The sequence below is a fragment of the Periplaneta americana genome, chromosome 9 (genome assembly GCF_040183065.1).
Source record: "Periplaneta americana isolate PAMFEO1 chromosome 9, P.americana_PAMFEO1_priV1, whole genome shotgun sequence".
Classification (NCBI taxonomy): Eukaryota; Metazoa; Arthropoda; class Insecta; order Blattodea; family Blattidae; genus Periplaneta; species Periplaneta americana.
The window spans coordinates 83898647-83923410 of record NC_091125.1 but is presented as its reverse complement, the minus strand read 5'-3'; the positions used below and the strand labels follow the sequence as shown (position 1 = coordinate 83923410).

At 33.8% G+C, this 24764-nt stretch overlaps 1 protein-coding gene and 1 non-coding gene across 2 annotated transcripts in view; both read left to right on the top strand.

The window, feature by feature from the left end:
• Parp1 (Poly-(ADP-ribose) polymerase) overlaps positions 1-24309 on the top strand; it is a 57746-nt gene extending 33437 nt beyond the window's left edge. The window contains exons 6-19 of the mRNA XM_069835137.1: positions 24-229; positions 1257-1352; positions 1523-1686; positions 2883-3028; positions 3221-3278; positions 7949-8156; positions 10567-10765; positions 13457-13582; positions 15736-15942; positions 16191-16421; positions 18822-18941; positions 20907-21067; positions 21976-22155; positions 24084-24309. Coding sequence (XP_069691238.1) covers positions 24-229; positions 1257-1352; positions 1523-1686; positions 2883-3028; positions 3221-3278; positions 7949-8156; positions 10567-10765; positions 13457-13582; positions 15736-15942; positions 16191-16421; positions 18822-18941; positions 20907-21067; positions 21976-22155; positions 24084-24156 — 2175 coding nt within the window. The 3' untranslated portion in view covers positions 24157-24309. The remainder of the gene's footprint in view (positions 1-23; positions 230-1256; positions 1353-1522; positions 1687-2882; positions 3029-3220; positions 3279-7948; positions 8157-10566; positions 10766-13456; positions 13583-15735; positions 15943-16190; positions 16422-18821; positions 18942-20906; positions 21068-21975; positions 22156-24083) is intronic.
• Positions 4106-4233, top strand: LOC138706847 (small Cajal body-specific RNA 8). The gene has a single exon (XR_011334094.1). It is a non-coding gene; the product is annotated as a small Cajal body-specific RNA 8 (non-coding RNA).
• Positions 24310-24764: the final 455 nt, after the last annotated feature.

The following is a 24764-nucleotide window of genomic DNA, read 5'->3' as shown; positions in this document are numbered from 1 at the left end:
ATTGTGCATATTATTTTCTCTAGATGCTGGATCGACTCTCAGATATCATGACATTTGGTGCTCTTGAACGCTGTGAGGAATGTAATGGTGGACAGCTTGTGTTCCGTTCAGGAGTAGGCTATCAATGTTTGGGAGACCTCACTGAGTGGACAAAGTGTCAGAACAAAACATTAGAGCCCAAAAGAAAGCCTTTCAAAGTGCCTCCTGAGCTCGCAGAACAAGATAACTTGTAAGTAGCATTGTGTCCTCAGTCGTGGTGAAGTGATTACCTTTGCTAATCATGAAATCTGAATGAAGTTGTAGGGTTTAAATATGGCTGATGCCATAGGAAGTTCTGAACTTGAATCTCTTTATAATATTGAAACACTTGTTTTTTATCACAAATTTATGCCACACAAAACAGTCCTATCTCGGCAAACCAACATCTGTGGGGCTGCAGAGATTTTTCTGTGTATAAAATACGAGGGCAAGCAAAAAAGTCAATAGACTGCACTGCGTCCCATTTTAAACAATGGAGAGAGACCCTAATTTCTTAATTTATTTTTAGATTAATATCATTATGGAGTAGGTGTGCAGAAGTCATTGTAGACATTTTTGGTTTTCCATTACCTTTAAATATGGTTAGCAAAGACTTTCTGACATTCAGCTAGTGTATTAAATTCTGTTCCGAGGTGGAGTTCCCTGTAAGATGAAATTAATTAATTCTGATGATAGGGCAATATGCAAGGATGATCACTCATAATGGAATTTCTCATAATATTCTACTTTTAGGTATTAGGTGGCACTATTTGTTGTAAGTTGAGAGAGGCATTTGTAGATGAAAGTTATAAAAGGCCATTTTGAGGTTCATTAATTAGTAGGCTGTTACAAGATTATTTTGTATGATACATTCTTAGTATAACAGAACTGTCCCCTTCCCCCATCCGGCTTACATTTTTTGAGCATGATACTTGAGTTCAGATGGAAACATAAAAATCACTGAATTATTGAGCATTGCCTTAAAACATAATAATTCATAGAAATTTCTATGTTGAACCAAGTTCTGGCCCAAAACATATCATTCATGATATAATACAAGAACAGTATGTGTGATGTTGTGTCTAGTTCTTCTCACATAAAATGCTTTTAATACAGAGATTCATTTCCTCCCCTACACTCAACATTCACAACTCGAGGTATTCAGAATATTCTGCCAGGTTAAATAAATCATTATTATTATTAACTACATGTATTAAATTGTGAAGTTTATGTTGCAGGAAAGCTTACAAATATGTATCTAGAAAGAGAGTTGTTCAGGTACATGCACCTTCAGTGTCGACATCAACTACAAAAGATGACCCAGAAAAATCGAAGTGAGTAAACATAGAGATGTTTGAGGGGTTCTTACATTGCACTGAAAGTTTTGCACACTAGTATAATTTTCATGATATCAAACGTAATTGAGCAAAATGGACAGGAGTTGCAGTTCTTCTTGAATTGGAAATGCTTTGGTGTTATGAGAATATTTGCTTTCAAATTGTAGGCCTAAGGTGGAAAGGGCTGCACCACCTTTGAAAAATATGGAGTTCGTAATTGTGGGGAAAACTACAAAACCAAAGGATGAAATAAAAAAAGAAATACAGAAACTAGGAGGAAAAGTTGTTACGAAAATCCATGGAAATATTGCAGCAGTTATTTCAAATCCAGGTAAAATACATTTATAGCATTTCATCACTACAGTATAGTCAACTGTACATATGTATTGGGTAAAAAATATTGTGTTCGAGAATTTTATGTGAAATTTGACTTTGTAGTTCATAAGAACCTCTAATTTTTTTATGTTATTATACTCCAATCAAATTCATACGCAGTTATTCAGTTTACTGAGACACTCAGACTTCAGATATACCTGTTATGTCATTACACCATTTGCAGTCTGCATTTTCCATCGCCTCAACTAGGCTGGTACTTTTTTTTTTATGTTTGCATGCATGTGCGCGAGCATGTTCCCCCCTCCCTCCCCCACTGATTAAGGCTATGTTGAATAATTAATTCACCTATAGGCCCAGAACAATTTTTCCCTTGAAATTATTCAAGTCTTCTTCACAGGGAGCTATACTTGAAAACCAGATTTGTATAATAATTAATTCAATTTTGAATCTCAACTGTAATCATAGCTGATGTGCTGTTAACTGAATTTATGTATTTAAATAGAACAAAATTGTAATTTAAATAGTATAATTATATTTACATTAACTTTAAGATAATGCATTATATTAAGATATACTTTGTTGGTGATTTGTAACCATTTTAATGCATACACTATGATTTTAGATTTGTGGTTACACCATCTGCACTCACCAACATAAATAAAGTGTGAGTCGTACCTACTTGTCATTGAATCCAAGTCAAATGAGTACTAAGAATAGTCCACATTCATCTCCTGTATATGATTTCAGTAATCTGAGAACCACCTCACTATATACACGTCATATTTAACCAAAAATCCCTTTTTGGAAATACAATAGTAAGAGTGGTAGAAGACAACTTCATTGCCACAAGTTTACTTTTTATAGTGTTAGAACATTTTTGATATGTTAATTGTACATAAGTCCAGTTATGTGCTGACCCCACATCACATCCACATTAAATTTCATTAATAGCATTATGGCTTACTGTATGTCCATCCTTCTTCAAGATTTATGTGTATTAGAAATAGCTCTCCTCCACCTTGTTAACATTCGTCTTGCGGATCTAATCATTGGTCTGCATTGAATATAATAAGTATAATAAGGTTTTTGCATTACTCTGTTACAATAGTAAAATAAGTTCTATTTGTTCACGTTAAAATATTCTGCTTTTTTTTTTCTCCAAAATCTGCATGATGTTTGTATTGATTTCAGATGAAGTAGAGAAGATGAACAAGAGAATGGAAGAAGTTAAGACTTTCGATATTCAAGTTGTACCTGAGGACTTCATAGAGGAGGCAAAAGATGGCGGTGCTATAGTGTTAATTACCAAGAAAAGCATTTCATCTTGGGGATCAGATGTAAGTATGAGTCAGAATATTATAATAAATGGGTGGAGAAATAATTAGAATTATTGTAACGTTTTCTGCTGCTAAATGTAATTTTTTTAAACTGAATATTTGTAATATGTATGTTTGTGACTATGTAGAATTTTAGGAATAAGTTTGTTATTGAAAGATGAACTTATTTTAACATCTCTGCCATATTTTCAGCCTCGCAAAAGGATTCCTGTGGACACAGTTGATAGCAGCAAGAAGTCTAAAAGTGGAAGTAAGTACTATTAATATTCTTTGAAGTGTAAAAATGAATTTCTACTTACTACGTTTATTGTTAAAGATAAGTTTAATAGTTAGTAGCTAAATTTCATCTTTTTATTAGTAGAGCATGTAGTGTGCATAAACCAGAACAAGCCTTTTTTTTTTAATCCAGAAAGTAAAATAGTTCACTTCATTTATAAATTGAACAGTTCAAATAGATATGTATTCAATTTTGCACAGATTTCCAATATTTCTCTCTGTATATCGTGGTTACTTCCAATATTTAGTTATTTATGAAAACTAGTATTTAGAATATAATAGAAACATGGAAAAAAAATATTAGATATACAGTATTAGTGGTTTATAAAAGAGGTTTTAACTAGATTAGTTACTAGTTATTTATTAAGCATTTAGCAGTACTATTCTGAGAGCCATAAATGTGGTTCAGGTGGTAGTGTATTTGCCTACCAATCTTGAGACTGCTCTCGGATGTGAATTCGAATCTCTCTTGGTCTGATTATCTAGTTGGTTTTTTTCCGAGGTTTTACATACTCATAAACGCGAATTTCAGATAATCTCATGGCAAAACCTACTCATCTCACTATCGTCAATTTCATTGATACTAGATGACTTAATAGTGGAGACAATGTTAAATAATTAACAAAAAAAAACTATTTTGAGGTGGAGAGTTCTGTAATTAATAGTTAATTACTGTAGATCATGAGGTGGTAAACTAACAGAATATACATTGGGAATCTGTTGCATGATTTTTAAGAAGTTTAAGAAAGTACATTTGGAGAATATATAATGTAATCTTTCACATGCAGTGTTATTAGTTAGTGGGAGGAGGATACACAAATGATGTTAGAGATCAAGTCATTTGTCACGATCCTCCCTACATCATTATGCTTTCTGATGACTGTAATGGGTTGAGATCTAAATTACAGACAGATACGGAGCATACATTGTAAACATTGAAATAAAAGTTGAAAACCAAGCAGGGAAAAAACATCATGTCCATTATTGGTGCCAAGGGAAGTGATGATGCAATCTGGTGGCTTAGCATGAACACTATCATGTGCTTAAATCACGAAATGGAAAAACGATCTGCGCCATATGAAAAGCCACATTGAAAATTAGCCGCCACAGGGAAAAGAATAAACTCTTCATGTTCATATAAATCAGAGATTATCTCAGTACCACAGACATGTGACATGAAGCTTTCTTCCCGCTTTGTCTTCAACTGTAAATCTCCTGGACAGCTTGGTTGCTTCATCTTCTCAAAGTCTTCATTTATGTTCATATGTCGTCATTTTGAAAGATATTTCATTTTTATTCATTCAGTATGTGTTTTGGTACCAAAATCTTACGTAGTCATGTATGGTGTTAGTTATATTTTAGATATTTATTTGTGTGCAGATAATAAGGCATTTAAATCCTCTTTGCAAAATTGTTAGAATTATACATAATGTTCATAGTAATATTTTTTCTTACGACAACTCATATCTTCATCTGTCACACTGTTGATCTTTTCTCCTGAATAGTAATAATAGTAATAATAATAAATCATCACCACTTGGGGCATTCTGAAAGTAATGCAACATATTTTGTTGGATAAAAATGATATTTTGCATGCTGCATGATCTAAATATCTCGCATTTATGCTGTTATCTAGTTGCACACATCCCCATTAGATGGTAAACATTCAGAATTGAGACTGTGAATAACAAGTAATACAAATGGAGAGCAGTAATTGAGTTTCTTTTCTCAGAAAATCAATTACAAATATTCTTAGGTGCTTAATAAACTTCTGTGAAGACACTGCCATAGACAAGAAGCTGTTGAATTCTCAGAATAAAGATAGGGCAGTCTGTCTGATCTCCCCCTTCTGACCACCCATTAACAGAAGCACGAGCACTTGGAGCATTACTCAGTATTGTTAAGGGAAGTGTTGACAAAATTATTCACAATTTGGAACATTCAAAGATTGTGCCTAACTGCCTCTCAGGGTCTAACTGAAGAGCACAACGAGAGGAGAAACTGCTCGGAATTACATACTCATTATGAGGTAGAGAGTAACAATTTGGCTACCATTGTCACAAGTGATGAGATTGGGGTTATCATTTCGGGCCTGGACACAAATCGGCATACCCAAAAGACTATCACGAAGTTGCAATGGACTATACTGTCTCATTCATCTTACAATTTTTATTGTTTATTCAACTGTATGAAGACAGGTCTGGACCCCACAAGTGACACCAACAAGACATTACTCATGAGGTAACTAGGCCAGGAGATAATGGGGTAGGATGGCCAGTTCCTTTCCCCCTCCATTGCATACATCGCTGACTACATACTGTACATATTACATTAATCAGACTTCAGACATCTTGCAGTCTGGATCAGGATTCTTTTTACCTCAATTTTTCAGTCCCTTGAAAGATTCAGTTTGTAGAAAGAAATTGTGTACGCAACATCACAGTGAAAAATGATTATTTTATTTAATGACTGTTTCAACTACAGAGGTTATTCAGCATTGGAATTCAACATTGGTGAGAAATGGCCGACGTATTTTGCCTGAAGCCCTCGATTAGGGACAACATTCTTTTACACGCTGTAAGTCTATGAGACGAGACTGCTTTACTTCTCTCCTGAAAAAAGCTAAGCCTTAAATCCACTGGCGAGTATGGTAACCATGAGGCCACAAGAGCAACTGAAGAGAGGGTTGCAGTAGAAACCTACAGAGTGATACCACCAAGGAATATATATATTTTTTATTTATTTATTTATTTAACCTGGTAGAGATAATGCCATCAGGCCTTCTCTTCCCCTCTACCAGGGGATTACAACTACAATATTAAGAATACAATTACAATTATAATTACAATTAATAATAAATTTACAGATGCAATAAAAATCAAAGTACTAAAAGATTAACTGATTAATAAAAGCTAGACAGTTTATTGTAAAAGTTCAGAAGAGGGAAGCATTTCTTTTATTGATTAAGTACAAATTAAATATAGGCTGTCATGTCTTGTTCATATAGGTTCAAAGATATGGAAGAAAGCCATGTTCAGAATTATGATAAGGTAGTCATGCATGCAATGTTGTGATATATTTCTATACATAATGGAATTAATTAAAAGAGTCCATAATTGTACCTAAGAAGGGGGACAAGACTAATTGTAGTAACTTTCGAGGAATATCGCTTTCGTTGGAGTCATAAAATTTTGTTCAATATTTTTTTGACAAGATTAACTCCGTATGTAGATGAAATTATTGGGGATCATCATTGTGGTTTTAGGCATAATAGATCGACTATTGATCAGATTTTTTGTATTCGACAGATATTGGAGAAAAATGGTAGTACAGGGTAGAGTACATCAGTTGTTCATAAATTTCTATTAAGAGGGGAGTTTTATATAATATTCTTATAGAAGTTGATATACCAAAGAAACTAGTTTGATTAAAATGTGTCTCAGTGAAATTTACAGTAGAGTCTGTATAAGCCAATTTCTGTTGAATGCTTTTCCAATTCATTGTGGGCTAAAGCAAGGAGATGCACTATCACCTTTACTTTTTAACTTTGCTCTAGAATATGTCATTAGGAAAGTTCAGGATAACAGGTTTGGAATTGAACGGGTTACATCAGCTTCTTGTCTATGTGGATGACGTGAATATGTTAGGAGAAAATCCACAAATGATTAGGGGAAACACAGAAATTTTACTTGAAGCAAGTAAAGGGATAGGTTTGGAAGTAAATTCCGAAAAGACAAAGCTTATATCTCGTGACCAGAATATAGTACGAAATGGAAATATAAAAATTGGAAATTTATCCTTTGAGGAGATGGAAAAATTCAAATATCTTGGAGCAACAGTAACAAATATAAATGACACTTGGAAGGAAATTAAACGCAGAATAAATATGGGAAATGCCTGTTATTATTCGGTTGAGAAGCTTCTGTCATCTAATCTGCTGTCAAAAAATCTGAAAGTTAGAATTTATAAAACAGTTATATTAACGATTGTTCCGTATGGTTATGAAACTTGGACTCTCACTTTGAGAGGAACAGAGATTAAGGATGTTTGAGAATAAGGTTTTTAGGAAAATATTTGGGGCTAAGAGGGATGAAATTACAGGAGAATAGAGAGAGTTACACAACTGAGACCTGCATGCATTGTATGGATATTCTTCACCTAACAATTAGGAACATTAAATGCAGATATTTGAGATGGGCAAGGCATGCAGCACGTATGGGCGAATCCAGAAATGCATATAGAGTGTTAATTGGGAGGCCAGAGGGAAAGAGACCTTTGGGGAGACCGAGACATAGATGGGAGGATAATATTAAAATGGATTTGAGGGAGGTGGGCTATGAAGATAGAGACTGGATTAATCTTGCATACGATAGGAACTGATGACGGGCTTATGTGAGGGCGGCAATGAACTTGCAGGTTCCTTAAAAGCCATAAGTAAGTAAGTAATGAAATTAATTGTTAATTAAAAAAATGTTGCATTACTTCCTGGAAGTACCTCATGTGTGCATGCATGCGTGTTTTTTTAGTGTAATTGTTTATAAAATCTTTAAATTTATTCCTTTTATGTGAATTGAAAGGTTTAATTTAATTATTGATTGATTTCTGAGATTGCAATGAATCATAATAGAAATACTTCCCTTCCAGGCATGTTCACTAAGAGTATGCCTTCAAAGGTGAAGTTGAAGGTTAAAGGAGGAGCTGCTGTCGACCCTGATTCTAAGTTGGATGATGTTGCTCATGTGTACAAAAGAAATGATGACATATACAATGCAGTGCTAGGTGTGACTGATATCCAAGGGGGCAAGAACTCTTACTACAAATTGCAGTTACTGGAAAGTGATGGGGGTAACAGGTTAGACACTATATTTTTAACAGTTATAAATTAAATGTTGTTCTGTGTTATAGTACATAGGTAGGTAAAATAGTCGATGGCTTACATATGGGGCCTACTCCACGAAAGTATGGTGTTGTACATTACAAATTACCAGTGAAAGTAGTTGTAAAGTATGGTCATGGATGAATAATTACGTGCATAAAAATTCCCGCTTTCTGAAATCATGAAATTTAAATTAAAATGTTTATTTCCCCCATCTTCCACTGAAAATTTATATTGGAGTCAACAACAAGATAAGACGCTATTTTACATTACCTTGTACTACAACTTACTAAAATACAACCAAAAGGTAACAGAAAAAACGAAAGGTTAGATATTGAAATTGTATGTAATCCATGTTGTATTCACTGAGTATTTAGTGTACAGTGCATTGAAAAAGACTACAAAAACTAGGTAGATAATTTTGATAATTGAAATTATTGTATTAGTATCTACTATTTTGCAATACATTCAACACTATTTTAACAAGGTCCGTATACATCACTGCATATAGTCTACACATGCACCACTTACATCCAGGTGCAGAATATTTTTCTCAATTTTTTTTAACAAGTTTCTGGCTTCCATCGTGTCTTCTCATCTGTCTAACCTAGCGGATAAGTGGAGAACTCTGGAGAATCTACACATCACGTAGTTCTAAAGTTCTCCACTTAGACACTGGGTGCTGATGTTGTTACTTTGACCGGGTGTTGTTTCTTTCTTTTTTCTTTTTTTTTTATTCTGCAATATTAATAACACATTCAGTAAATTAACTGGCTTTATTTTCTATGATACTAGGTGATTTGTTATGATAAATACCTGCCATTACTATTAACTTCTTCATTTTGCATTGTTCGTCAAAATCATCATCATCATCATCGCCAGGGCAATTGTCTTCACTCACTTCTCTATACATAAACGTCCTCTGTTCCGTCCAGCTGATTGAAGATGTTACACTTTTTGAAGCTCTTTTCAACAAGATGGAGCGACATGTGTGTTCATGCATCACAGAACTATTGAAAATATATGACATACAAACTATACACTTATCACACTTGAACTTCATTCTGACACATGTATTGCTAATCCAAAAACTACTATTAAAAATGTTAAGAATTTAAATACTTGCGCAGGAAGATAATGGCATGTGCTACCACCTTAGGAATTTTGCAGAAGGAAAATTGGGCAGTGTTGCCTCACTTCATTTCAAATAAATCTCGCACCCAAATTTTTTACTTGTATATTTCGGAAAAAAAAGTGCGTGGAGTATTTGAGAAAATACGGTATTTCTGTGGAGCAGAACAACGAAAACATTACTTGCAAGTTTCAAATATGGAGTAATGATATCCTGATATGTACAAAGCTTTTATGAAACATAAATTTTTGTGCAATCCTACTTTTAAAATTACTCTATATTTTTTTTTAGAATCAACTTGTAATAGTTTTAATTGTGGGGTTTGATACTTCTGTCCTAGATCATATATACCCAGATTGCTCTATGTTATAGGCTTTGACGGTAACAACTTTTGTCAGGTTTACTATGCTGCCATCTAGTTGTTACGTAAGGAGTCATGTCATAACTCCCATTTGAATTACATTAGCGACTGTACTGCCATCTTGTGTTGGTTTATGGCGGACAGGTGGTGATTCTGGCGGTTGTTCTCTTCAAAGTGCAACCGATTTTAAATAGGAATGAGCAATCTATATGTGATCTGGGCTTCTGTTTAGTTCTAAAGAGCACTTCACTAAATTAATGATACTGAAAAGTCAGAAGAAGTCTGTTTTAACAATTGCATGTTTCACTCAGGCTTTTGCTGTACCTTTTTTGTATTCGATCAGTGACAAGTTCTTACATTGTTCTTGTATGAAAAGAGCTCTAACATATGTAAATTAGTATTGTATTATTAACTTCAGGGTTAACCTAATCTTGCTCACCACAAGCTGCAACTCAGAGTATGACAGCAAGTTTTTGGACAACAGTTCACTAGAATTTTGCTACAAAAGATACTATTCCTAGAAAAATTAACAACTCAGGTTCTTTCATCACAAGCTAGAAATATTATATTTATTATGCAATGTGTATCATATTCTTTCTCAAGTATTATAAAATATTGCATTAATTGCTTTCGTATTTCATGAACAGTATCTTAAGCTCAGTGTAGTATGTTGTTAATCGTGTAACTAGTTTGACAACCTTGTTATGTTTTCCACTGTTACTACTGTCAGATATGGTAAAAATGCCCAAACAAATATTATAACCAAAGCAGTAAATCTTCTTCCCTAATATCTGGTAACTCACTTTCGTGGTTGCAACAGAAGCTTTCAAGCATGTAGAGATTAGTGCACTAAGAAAGAGAAGTTTATACACTACTGTATGTCTGTGTTACAGGTATTGGCTATTTCGGTCCTGGGGTCGTATAGGAACAACAATTGGAGGAAATAAAGTAGAAAACATGGATACTTTGCAAGCTGCCAAGATGGCATTTGAAAGCTTATATGAAGAAAAAACTGGAAATATGTGGTCAAATAGAAAAAATTTCCAGAAAGTACCTGGTCGTTTTTATCCCATTGATTTGGATTATGGACAGGTACAATTTATACAAGTGGCTTTTTTAAATCATTCTTAAAAAACCTGGAGTAAATTGTGCTTAACTTAAATTTTACTATGTTCCTAGTCTTTTAATGATACAGAAATATGCCCAAATTTTTAATTAAAACCAGTAGAGCATTTCAAATACCGTACCTAGGTTGTTTAATTAACAGGAATGGTATTGTATATTATATGAAAGAGGTCTCAGAAAAGATATATCAGGGCATGGATTATAAGAGCCTTGAATAGTTTATGTTGAGATAAGACTATGTACCACAAAACAAATTACAAAACAAAAATCTGTAGTGGATTCAGTAGTGTGTTACGGATGTGAGATCAGAACATTAAAAAACAATGAGAAAAGGGAACTTCTAGCACTTGAGAAGGATTATTTGAGGTGCAGTGCTGAATTGTCAAGGATGGAAAGAATCAGGAATGAGGAAAGTAGAAGAAGTTAATTATGGAGGATTATATTTTGAAAGATACAGGATTGAAAGAAGAGAGTTGAAATGGTTAGGACACCTACTGTGTATGGTGAGCACAGATGGCTAAAGAAAATTTATAAATGGAAACCAGAGGGACGAATGAATAGAGGAAGGACCAGGGAATCCTGGGATGCAGTCATGGCAGAAACAATGAACAGCAGAGATCTCAGCCTTGATGATGCAGCTGACCGGCAAAGATGGAGATTGAAGACAGCGATTTGCTGTATAAAGCCAATGAAAGGATGGATGGATTAATGGATGGATGGATGGATGAACAAGATGTTTGTGTTTGTATGAGAGTGTGATAATTTAATTTTTTTATTTGAAATTTACGAGGCATGTTCAAAAATTAAAGATATATCACATCTAGGCTGAGAGGGAAATGCTTTATGCTGATGGTGGCTACACTGACTTTAAACTTGACCATTTGACATGTGCTTGCCAGTATAAGCTGAGTTGCTCAAAACCTGGTGGTGTGAGTGATTCTTGTTTACAATGGTAGTGCTAATCCAGCATACCTCCACATGCGAGTTTTATTGTGATACATTTTCTGTGTTCAAAATCTGAGTGTCCAGCAGAATTTCAGAGACAGTTACTGCTGTTTGAATTGTCAGAATGTGACGAAGTGGTGCTGTCAAATTTTGGAAGGTGATCTTTACGACCAACAAAAGAACTGTAGGCCATCTATGATTTATGTTGACTTTGTGGACAAAATCAAAGCACGAATTCTCCCAGATCTATGCATGATGAGCATTGTATGAAATGGTTTAGGAGATATCGAAGACAACGATTCATGAAATTGTGACAGGAACTTCAAGCTACAGAATGTTGTGCATGTACTGGGTACACAAAATGTTATGATTGAGCACAAGAAACATTGGATGAGTTCTATACTCAAGTTTCTTGCCTACTACTCAGAGAAAGGGTATGCATATCTGGACGCCATTGTAACTGGTGATGGAATCTGAGTTTTTCATAACACTTCTGAATCGAAATAGCAGTCATTGCAATGGTACCATATGTATTCCGCTCACAACAAAACAATTTAAAACGTTAATTTCGATACAAACGTTCACGTCTGATATCTTAAGGAGCAGAAGAAGCATTCTCTAGTGAACTTCATGCATCATGGGAATTAATGCAGAGGCACGCTGTTGAGACCTTGAGATGATTACAATATGAGGTGAATGTTGACATGTGGTATCTGTCTTCTCCACAATAATGAACGACTGGACACAGCTTGTCTCACTACTGGCTGAAAAGTTTAGATGGGAGGTTCTGGATCATCCAATGCATAGTCCAGAATTTGCATACAGCGATTTTCACTTGTTTTTTCACCTAAAGAAACGTCTAGCAGGCAAAAAGTGTGACGATGATGGTGCAAAAGAAAAGATATGACATAGTTCCAAGGGTTGGTCCACACCTGTGAAGTAACGGTTTGCGCGTCTGGCCGTGAAACCAGGTGCCCCGGGTTCGATTCCCAGTCGGGGCAAGTTATCTCGAGGTTTTTTTCGGGGTTTTCCCTCAACCCAATATGAGCAAATGCTGGGTAACTTTCGGTGCTGGACCCCAGACTCATTTCGCCGACATCACCTTTATCTCATTCAGATGCTAAATAACCTAAGATGTTGATAAAGCGTCGTAAAATAACCTAAAATAAAAAAAAGTCCAAGGTTGTCATGTGATACAGAAGCTGATTTCCAGTGTTGAATAGTGGCAGTGACTATGTGGAAAAGTAGGGATATGTATCAGTAAAACATTTTCAGTACAAGTATTGTGGGCTGTTATATCTTCACTTTCTGGACATATGTCATATTTAAAGGAATAGTCACAAAATTATCGACTTTTATGTCACTGCAAACTGCATTGTTGAGATTATGTTTTGTAAGATATCTTATTTTTTGGGTTTCTACGTGGGAAAGCTAGAAAATATGGTTTATAAAATCGTAAAATTTACAGATTCAAATTGTTAGAGATAATAAACAGTAGTATTTTATTGCATGAAAACTATTTTCAAAATCAAACTGTTTATCTTACATGTTTTCAACATTTTGCTCGACTTTGAAAGTAGGTTAATGGAAAGAATTAGTCGTAATAAAATTTGCAGTTTTCATTTTTATCACTTATTCAGATTCTGTTCACAGTCCTTCACACATGATATAGTTTTTCAAAAATCACTCTCATTCACTTAATTTATTTATTAGGAAGAAGATATTACTCCAGAAACTGTCAATTCCGAAGTTAAATGTAGCCTTGCAGAACCTGTCCAGGAATTAGTGAAGATGTTATTTGATGTGAACCTCATGAAGAAAGTTATGTTGGAATTCGAGGTTAGTACTAATACCATTTTGAGTCATTGGAAATTAATTACATAACCTGATTTTAACTAGATCATCGATTTTTTTAGTACTTTATAAAAATGAATGCTTACAGGCCTCATATACCATGTGATCAAATATTTTCGGCCTTTCCTGCCATTCATTTTGAATGAATGACGTCATTGCTAGTTAGTGAGCCTTGCCTTGAAGGGGTGGCGGTGTGGGGGAGAGAACAAACATCTTCGAGAGTTGTTGTTTTCTAATGCCAGGCATTTGACAATAAAGTCATTTGACCTCTTGCACTCCAACATCTTCGAGAGTACTTTGCTACCAAGTGGGTATAGTTCAAGAACTAACACAACCAATATCCCCAGTCACTTTGTTCATTGCCATCGAGATGGAAATCACCACCGAGCACCAGATTTTCATGATTGAAGCTTATTTTCGATCTGGAAGGATAGTCAAGGGAGAATATCATTACGATGTGGGTCGCTGTGTGAATGAATTTCGCCTCTCTTATCTGGAATTTCAGCAGGTACCCAGAGAAAACATTACAAGGACAGTTAAGAAGTTAGTTGGATGTGTTGTAATCAGCTTGTAATTATCATACTGAATTCTTTCTTCTTAATGAGTTTCTTTATTCCCCTTTTCAGTGATCTGTTCATGATCAAATTTCTCTCTTTCTTACGGTTTTAGCCTTTCCTTTACTCATTTACTGATCGGATAGGCAGATGTATGTTAACGAAAAAAGACAATTTATGGGATTTGCTATTTGCAGTAGGTTTGGGAATGTATCCCTTGCAGATATGGGGGGATCACTGTACTTCGAAAATTGCAAGATAAAAAAGGAGCTTGTTTTAAGAGTCCAAAGCCTTCAGAACGCGGTATTTTCGTGGAATAGAGTTAACTGTTACCAATTTATACATTTTGTCTTCAAAAATCCAGAAATGTCTCGTGAAATTTCGGCCAGTGTATGGGACTAGTGCCCACCCAGTATTGTGATGCACATGGGGAGCTACAATAGATAGCGAAATCCTGTGCTAACCATACGATACCCTAATTTGTCTAAATATATATGATTTAAAGGATAAAATAACTGATATAAAATCTAACTGGCTATAACATATTGAACAGATGAATTCAACATAGCTTACAAAAACAAATGCGTCAGTATAAACTTGTAGGCTTCTTTCATTTGGTTTGGAGATGTATGTATTTATTTACACTGCAAGTGGGCAAGCACCTGGTAGCAGTGGTATACACAATATAAACAATACACAATAAAATTGCAATACACAATACAATTATACAATACATAATACAATTATATACACAATACAATAAGAATACACAATACAATTTAACACAGTAATTACAATTAATAATAAAACATAAAATACCTAATTTTACAATACAACCTGCATATGTATAGGCCCTACATAAGTTTCAATAGTCTTTCACTTTACTCTCATCTCACTCACTGTAGTGGCAGTATGACGCATTTCACTGACACTATAGAACACATTTCATTGACGCTATAAATTATCAGTGATCGGAATTATTCACTGCACTGTAAAACCATAACTTCACTGACTCACCTCTCTTCACTGATACAACAGTTCAAATAAGTCAAATAATTATACCCTTATTCATACTTATAAACAGAACTACATTTAAGGTTGTTCTATGTTTAGATGGGAGGATACCCTTTGAGTCAGCATAGGCATATAGCCTATCCTCGTGTCACAAGTTTTTTTTCCTTTCAGTCATCTTTTTTCCACTTCTCTAAATGCGCATTTCATTTGTCTTTATATTAATCTACTTATCGTCAGTTGAATGTACAGTATATTTGATTCATGTCATTTATCCAATTTCTGCACTTTTTTTTTCTTTATATATATATATATATATATAAAACTAAAGATTCTCTATGTTGTATGTTGACAGTATGTATGTCAAGGTACACCACGCAATAATAACAACTTTCTTGTAAATGATGTGTGTGTGTGTGTGTCTATATATATATATATATATATATATATATATATATATGATATTTCACTTTCAACTCAGATTGCCGTAAGTTGTGTGTAGATTAGTCCCAAGTTTGAACTAAGTTGGAAGGTGTTCTTTAAAATCAATGATTCGTTTCATTTCCCTTGCAGCTGGACTTACAGAAGATGCCTCTAGGAAAGCTAAGCAAGAAACAGATTCAGCAGGCGTACAGTATCTTAACTGATTTGCAAGAGATGATTAAGAATGGTGGTTCTGAAAGTCGCTTTCTTGATGCATCTAACCGATTCTATACACTCATCCCACATGATTTTGGTATAGATAATCCTCCTATACTAAATACAGAAGATATGATAAAGGTTCGTATATTTTGAAAATAGTCAATACAAAATTCCACAGTTATTAAACTTTATGTTTTATAAATTTGTTTTTTAAATAAATACTTCAAGATTGAGAATAGACTGATAATGAATTTTTCCACTTACATTTATTAACATAATTTCTTCTATTAAAAAATCTTATTGACATTACTACTGCTGCTGCTATGACCACTACCACTACTTCTACTACTGCTAAGTTCTAAAGATTTTTCCATGTTATCTTTCAGCAAAAAATAGATATGTTGGACAGTTTAATGGAAATAGAGATTGCATACAACATGCTTAAAACAACATCTGTGGGTGATGATGAAAAACATCCTCTTGATGTCCACTACGCCAAACTCAACACTCATATCGAAGTTCTGGATAAGAGTTCAGAAGAATTTGAGTTGCTTTCGAAGTATGTGAAGAATACTCATGCACAAACCCACAGTGGTTATGAGTTGGAAATTATGGAGGTATGTGGTCATATTTATATACTGACTCAATGCATTTGTGTCACTATTCCTACTACCTTGTTGAATTTTGTGTGTCATGATATCTCATCTCATCTTTCTTTCATTATCTATTTTTCCATTTTCATTACAGAGCTGGTGACTGCTATCTTAGTTTTCCATTATCTTTGGCAGTGTATCCAATAAAATTTTCGAGTGTGAGAGTAAGTGGAAGAGAGAGACTGAGGGTTTGAATGTGTGCGAGGGTGAGAGCATGCTTATTTTATTTGTTGTCTCGTAGTTGCTGTGCTTGCTATTGGGGCTGAGTTTTGCAGGTTGAAATCTGTCTGAGAATGATGAATTTTAAGGTTGAAAGAATCCTTTGCTTGGTTTCCTTCTTCTTCTTCAGTCCCTTCTGCTGCTAAGCGTCGGGTTCGCCTCTCTCCGTCCATTTCATCCATTTTTCCCGGTGCTTGGTTTCCTTTGAATTAAATAAAGAAAGAAGGCATTATGTCTCATAGGTTTACAACATAAAAGGGAGTCATGTCTCTAAAGATATCAGGCTTGAAGCAAATTACTGATATTCATTTCCTACCTGTTTTCCTGCTTCTCGTGAGAAGTTGTTTCTTTAGGTTTATAAGATTGCAGTGGTTTCTGATTTTTTAATGAAGAAAATAAATCACATAGCTGTAAATGTTCTGGAAGGCTTCTGCAATATTAAATAGTAAAAGCCCATTATGATGCCTTTTTTTCGTTTCTTTAAAAAAATAGCCATAATTCATAGTTTTTCAAAAACCAAATTGCTGAAGAATAGCAGAAAACACAGTTTAAATGTTTAAAACCAAATGAGAGGGAATAGAAAGGATTGTGAAAATTATACGGGTATTAATTCATTAAATACTGGTTATAAAATATTTGCTAATTTAATAAAAAAATTAATTAATTCAATATTATGAGAACATTTTGGGCAAAGAACAAAACGGATTTAGGAAAGATAAATCATGCTGAGATGGCTACTTCACAATGAAACTTTTGAGTGAGAAAAATTGAGAATTCAATATAGAAACACATTGCATTTTTGGACTTCAAAAAAGTTTTTGATCATGTAAATCGTAACATCTTATTGAATATATTAGTAGATGATTGCATCCCACAACAGAGTGTTCAGAATATTTATAATATATATGAAGATACTTCAATCTCAATTAAAATTGCAGATAAATTGTCAGCCTGGAAGATGGTTTCTTCTGGTGTCCAACAAGAATGCCCACTGCTCCCCTTTCTGTTTTAACATATACAAGGCTTTCATTTCAAAATTTCCCAATCTAAATAACTAATTATTTAAATTGAATTCAGTTTAAAAAAAAAAAAAAAAAAAAAAAAAAAAAAAAAAAAACCACGTCAAATTAGATATGTTATTTTTTTTTAAATATTGGTACTTATTTAAGAAATATGCCTCCTAGATTGTCATGTGTACATTTTGATTTTCTTTGCTTGTATACAGTTGAACCCCACTTTTATATTACCATAATTAACGTTTTCCAGTCATTTACAACATTTAAATTTTCCTATTACTGTAAATTATAATTTTTTTTGCCTTGTATTCTTGCTGTCGTGGCTTCAGAGTTGTGTAATTTATGTTGTTTTTGCCAAGTTGAGAAAAAAAGATTGCATTCATGCAAATAATTGAACATAAAATTGCGACTGCCAATGTAAATTTTGCTATAAATATAGTCAATTTATGCATATTCAAGTATAAAACATTGTGACCACGTGTTTTCCTCATGAAGGTGGTGAGGAGTAAACTATGGAAGACATTCTCGACATCCATTTTGAGGATAACAGTGCTGGTACTAGTGTTGGTGATGATGATGGTGACGGTATTGATGGTTATGACATTGTTGTTCACACAAGAGCAGATGTAATTGTAGCATTAGAGACTATGAGAAGGTATCTTTCTGCTACAGAAAGAGATCAATCAATTTTTTATAAAATAACTAGAGAAGCAAATAGAGAACTTGAGAATTAAGAGATGTAAACAGTAAAAAAATAAGACTTATTTTGTAAAGGAACTAATGTGTTTCGTTTTGAAATGTGTATGTAGGCTTTATATTTTGAGATTTTGAAGTGATTAAAATCATGTGTATGATAATTTTACCTTTTTTAAATTGAATATTTAATAATTTTAATATTTAATATAGTTTTGTGTTATAAACATTATAATAACTGATTACAAACCATTTTATTTATTGAACATGTTCTTGGTATGTGTAAATCAGTTCTCATAATTTACACTTTCCTTCAATTAGTACTATTTTTAATGTCCCTTGAGAAAAATGTAAAAGAGGAGTTCGACTAAATGTCAATTGCCCACAGATGGTTCGGTTTCTTGATGCTTTCATATTCTCTACTTTTCTGTTTCAGGTATTCAAAGTTAAACGTTCTGGAGAAGATAAAAGATATAAACCTTTCAAGAAGTTGCACAACCGCAAGCTTCTATGGCATGGCTCTCGACTTACTAATTTTGCAGGTATTCTCTCTCAGGTAAGTATAGATTCATGGACAATAGAAAATATTTAAAATATTAACAGCTACTACAAGTACTATTTCTATGCTGGCTTAGTGGTTGAGTTTCTGTTTGAATAAACACTAGAATTTTGGGGTTTTATATGTGTACATAATTTTGTTATAGATACCTGAAAACTATTTAAGTGAATTAATTTCATGAGTGAACTATTGCAAGATGCTATGGACAAATGACACAAAATTAAAGTCTCAGACGTTCCTTTTACCTTACGCCATGCAGTCTCTTCCAGCCTCTATTTATTTTTCTTATAACTTAAGGGTCTGAATTTTATGCACTATAAAATAGTATTGCTAGTTGGTGTATTTAACCAGGTCCCCATATGAACTGATATCAAATATTTCTGTTCTGAATACTTAGTTGTGGTGTAGGAAGCAGTGCATATTATGTCCAATCACAGAAGCTTTTAAAGAACACAAAATTAACTTAAGTGTGGCATCTCTTGATAACTGCTGTAATGGCAACTTGCATGTGTAATATGCTTGGCGTGCAGTTGAAGAAGTGACTACTCGTCTCCTTTAGGTATTATAAGATAAACACTAGGGGTGCTATTCATAGACATTTCCCTAGCTCGGACTACGAGCGTGCTAAACAGGATTCATATCATATCATATCGCTAACACTGGTTTATGAATACGAAAAACGCTAGTTCGCTGATCATCCACCGAAAGCCCGCGCCAAGAATGTCTATGAATACGGCCCTAGAAGATTTAAAGTTAGTGATGTTGTAAACCATGCTTTCTTAACTGTAATGTATACCATACCTATCCAAATATAGTTTGTCATATTCTCTGGGGGCTTGTTGAATTTATATACAAGCTAGCAGTACTACTTAATAGTGGATATAATTCCGATCTCTAATCATAACTTCTCATTTTCTTTGGTACAGCACATGAACACATCTTCCTAATCTTCTCTATGGAAGTTTTATAAAACATTTACCATTTCTCCTACTCCTGTCTAAATACTGACTTGCTAGAACTTCTGGATCAAATTTAGAAAATGAAAATCATCGTTCATGTTCCAGAAGTAAATGTGGTCGACTTTGCATGTTCTTCTTTTGAAAATATATGGTCTCTCAGTGCTATTAAAATTCCATATTCTTGTGCAACATTTTTGATTGACAGCTTTTCATATAGGCTATATTATCAGTTACCTTAAAATCAGGATGCTTTGATATAAAACATGACTATGTCGTTTAATAATAATAATTAAAGGTGGACTGGACATGGATGTTTGTAGAATCACAAAGATTACTAGGACTCTATACTAGAATACAATTTTGTTTTTTTAAACTTCTGTGTGGCTTCTTAAAATTACTTATGTTTGTAGTTGTAACATTCAAATTTACACATGTACTGGTTTTGCTTATATTAAGCATTTCTTTAATTGTGTCAGATTTACGAAATTTGGACATTATTTTAATTTTTATAATTCAGTGGTTGGTAATTCTGACTTCATTGTCAGAATACACGTGTATTTGATCGCTTATCTCTCTGTAGGAAATAAAGCATATAGTTTAACAGATAAAATGAGTGTTAATGACACAACACTCATACATGATTCTTCACAGTAATGAAAAAGTGGCTGATTCTGTATGCCCAGGTGGACTCAAGGACAATTGATAGTATGTGGGTAATCATTCCATTTATTTTTTTTTCTTTTAGGGATATTCACATGTGTTTTTTTCCTCCAAAAAAAATTGATAAAATTTATTAGTAATTTAATAATCTTATTACCATATAGAAATTTGACTTGGAAATGTTGTCTTCCGTCTCTCTGAAGTAAAGTGTGAATTGAGCTGAGCTTTTATATATGCATATAGAAGTTACTTGCTCAGTAACATTCTTAATTTCAAAGTGGTAAAATAATTTAGTGTGTATTATGTTCACGAAAATTTCAAGTTCTGAATGTATTTCCTTCAGGGTTTGCGAATTGCGCCACCAGAAGCACCAGTTACTGGATATATGTTTGGTAAAGGCATATACTTTGCAGACATGGTGTCAAAATCTGCCAATTATTGTTTCACATCTTCGCAGAACCCAACAGGCTTGATGCTGTTGTGTGAAGTGGCCTTAGGAAATATGTAAGTACTCTACCAACTTCTGAATTTGTAGTGTTATTTGTAAATTAAATTAAAAAAAAAAAAATCTGTAAAGAATACAAAATTCTGTTGTCTGTTAATAGTTTAGGATGTGCATCAGATTTGTCTTATAAGGTATTGTAACTTATTTTCGTATATTAAGTTTATATACGAGATCTGTAAATGTGCACACAGAGAAAGATAATCTGCTTTCATGCGTCTGCCACTGATTAGTGCTTAAGAGTCTAAGAAAGGTAGCATGATTTAAGGCATGATTAGTGATGACTAGTTTTTTATTATCTCTCTATATAAAAATGTTGTGCATATGACTAATTACTTGAATGCAGTCGAAAAAGTAATTTTTATTTATTGGAAAAATAATTACCATTAACATTTACCAAACATCTTACAAGGACATAATTTACAAAGAGTAATAACTCTTAGACGAACCACGAAAAGAGGATATCATACACTATAGAAAAGAAACACAGTAAAAACATTCAATTAGAAACAATATACAACTAATTGCGTTGTCCATTTTTATTCATATGGGAATTATGATTTCAGCTAAGTGCACCGTCTGTAAGAAAGCAACTTGAAACTGTGAAGAAAATTTAATATTTTCATGTTCATTAGACAAACTGCAAGATATTTGTGACGTCCTAACCATAGTGTCAAATTTTGTGACTCCACCATTGCTCTTGCTCTGTCATGCCATTGTTTTTAGTAGTCTCTGTATTTGAAAAGGAATAATGATTACCATTTCATGTTGTGTCTATTCTTGGTGAATCCTGGCTCTTCCCATTTTGCCACATTTTCATTGATTTTATACATAATTTTTCCATTTATTAGTAATGAAGTAGTGTTGTAAGATGGGAGTAGTATTGTATTTTGTATGTTTTGTTTCACAGGTACGAGCGTAATAGAGCTGACTACATTCAAAAACTTCCGAAAGACAAGCACAGTACTAAGGGTCTGGGCAGAACAGAACCAGATCCAAAACAGAGTTTTATAAGAAAAGATGGTGTCGAGGTGCCGCTGGGAAAAGGAAAAGATGTGGGACGTACAGATGTGTCACTACTCTATAATGAGTATCCTTTTACTTTGCTTATTAATATATGTGTTTGTGTTCTTGTTTACATTTATATAGGGCTTGTCATATCCAATGTTTTGGAAAGTAAATTCCTGCACTACATGCACTGTATATGCTCACAAACGCGATTTCTTTGCTGGTCTCTGACATGTGCCATATGAGTGGCTGTGTCATGGCTTAATCAGTGCAACAACTTTGAGAGTTCAGTAAACTTTCTCGAATGTGGTCTACACAAGCTTGAGGTATTGCAGGTCTAAGTTTTCAACTCTTGTGAGTCATTTGTCTCCAGCTTTCTCACTGTCGACAGAATTGTTGGCTTGTTTGGAACATTGCTCACACCAAATTCTGTTTGAAATGCCCGTTGTGTTTTAATCAAGGAATTTGTTATCCAGTACATTTTCAGACAAGTGAGTACTGCATATTTGATATGACGAACTAATTAATCACTACATACATTCTGTAATAATAGCCAATATTAATACCAGCAATGGATGACTTTGTGCCAGGAATACCAATATAAATTCTCCCAGAACCTGAGAGATCATAATATTAAATTTTAAATTTATACAAACTCCCAAAGAGAACTCGTAAAGGTTTAGATAGGTCGCACCCTACCATAGTTCATAGGTACCTGTCTACTGATGCTGCTGTCTTTTATCTAGAAGTAGAAATGATGTGCACGTTTCTTTATCTTGGGTGTCGGATACTATGACTAAAATTACTGCCTTCTGTATGTCTCTGGATCGTGTATAATCAATTAGCAATAATAGCCAATACACCTATCAAGAAGGAAAGATGATAGAACTGTATGTGTAATCAGCAATAACAGCCAGATATACATAACAAAAAGGAAAAACAATATAACTGTGTAATTGGCAATAATATCCAGATACTCTACCAAGAAGGAAAGATGATAGAAATGTGTGTGTAATTAGCAATAATAGTCAGATACTGCGTGTGTAATTAGCAATAATAGCCAGATACACATACCAAGAAGGAGAAACAATAGAACTGTGTAATTGGCAATAATATCCAGATACTCTACCAAGAAGGAAAGATGATAGAACTGTGTGTGTAATTAGCAATAATAGTCAGATACTGCGTGTGTAATTAGCAATAATAGTCAGATACACATACCAAGAAGGAAAAACAATAGAACTGTGTAATTGGCAATAATATCCAGATACCCTACCAAGAAGGAGAGATGATAGAAATGTGTGTGTAATTAGCAATAATAGATACTGTGTGTGTAATTAGCAATAATAGATACACATACCAAGAAGGAAAAACAATAGAACTGTGTAATTGGCAATAATATCCAGATACTCTACCAAGAAGGAAAGATGATAGAACTGTGTGTGTAATTAGCAATAATAGTCAGATACTGCGTGTGTAATTAGCAATAATAGTCAGATACACATACCAAGAAGGAAAAACAATAGAACTGTGTAATTGGCAATAATATCCAGATACCCTACCAAGAAGGAAAAATGATAGAACTGTGTGTGTGTGTAATTAGCAATAATAGTCAGATACACATACCAAGAAGGAAAAACAATAGAACTGTGTAATTGGCAATAATATCCAGATACCCTACCAAGAAGGAAAGATGATAGAAATATGTGTGTTTATGTATTTGATTTAATTGTTTACATATATTAATTAGTACGAGTATATCATCGTGAATATTGGGCCGTGTGATCCATTGTGGCAAACAAATGTCTGTTACAGATTTCAAAGATATTCTTTTTTTCCTGATGACTGGTAACCCAACATTTGTAGAGTTAATGTATGTAATTCGTTTTTGTAATACGTATCCAGTTTTAGTGGTATTTATTTCGGCAGTTTATTCATTTACTTTTTTTTTTTCTTTAATTGTGGTAAAACTATAACTTCATTCAATTTTTTCCTTAACCATTTCCTCAGATATATTGTATACGATATTGCACAGGTGAGCATCCAATATTTGTTAAAGATGGACTTTCGTTATAAGTATTAAATATAGTACGGTACCTGAGTTTATATGCTTCAGACTCACCATGTGTAATTGGTGAGGAATTCGCAAGTTTAAACCTCCGCAGTGAGTGATTGATTGCATTACAAAATGTATCTTTTTCCTTAAGACACATTACAATCTTTTAAATTTAGCTCAGGTAATAAACTGCACCTTTTGAAGTTTTCCAGAGTTTGTTTTCACTGTTTTTGTGAACGACAGTGGGTGTTAATGCAGTTGATACTAGACAGAGATTGTTATTATTCCAGTGCCAGACTAGAGAGATGGGAGACTTGATTGTAAGCTGGTCTTGTTAATTAGTAGAGTACCAACATCACAGTGCCATGTTTATCTGAAATAGTAAACTGGCTCATTGGTTCTTGATCTACCAATTCCCACCGTGAATTGTAGATCATGCATGATATGTGATATAATGCAGAGAGGTAATAGAAATGCGAAACTGCACTATTTTCTGACTTGTGATAAAGAATTAATGAATGTGTATGTAAAATAAATTTTGACAAGGTCTCAGGTTGCATTTACACAAACTAACAGTAAATTCAGTAATATAGGATTCCATGCATTTACATGTACATTGTTTCCTCATTGTAACA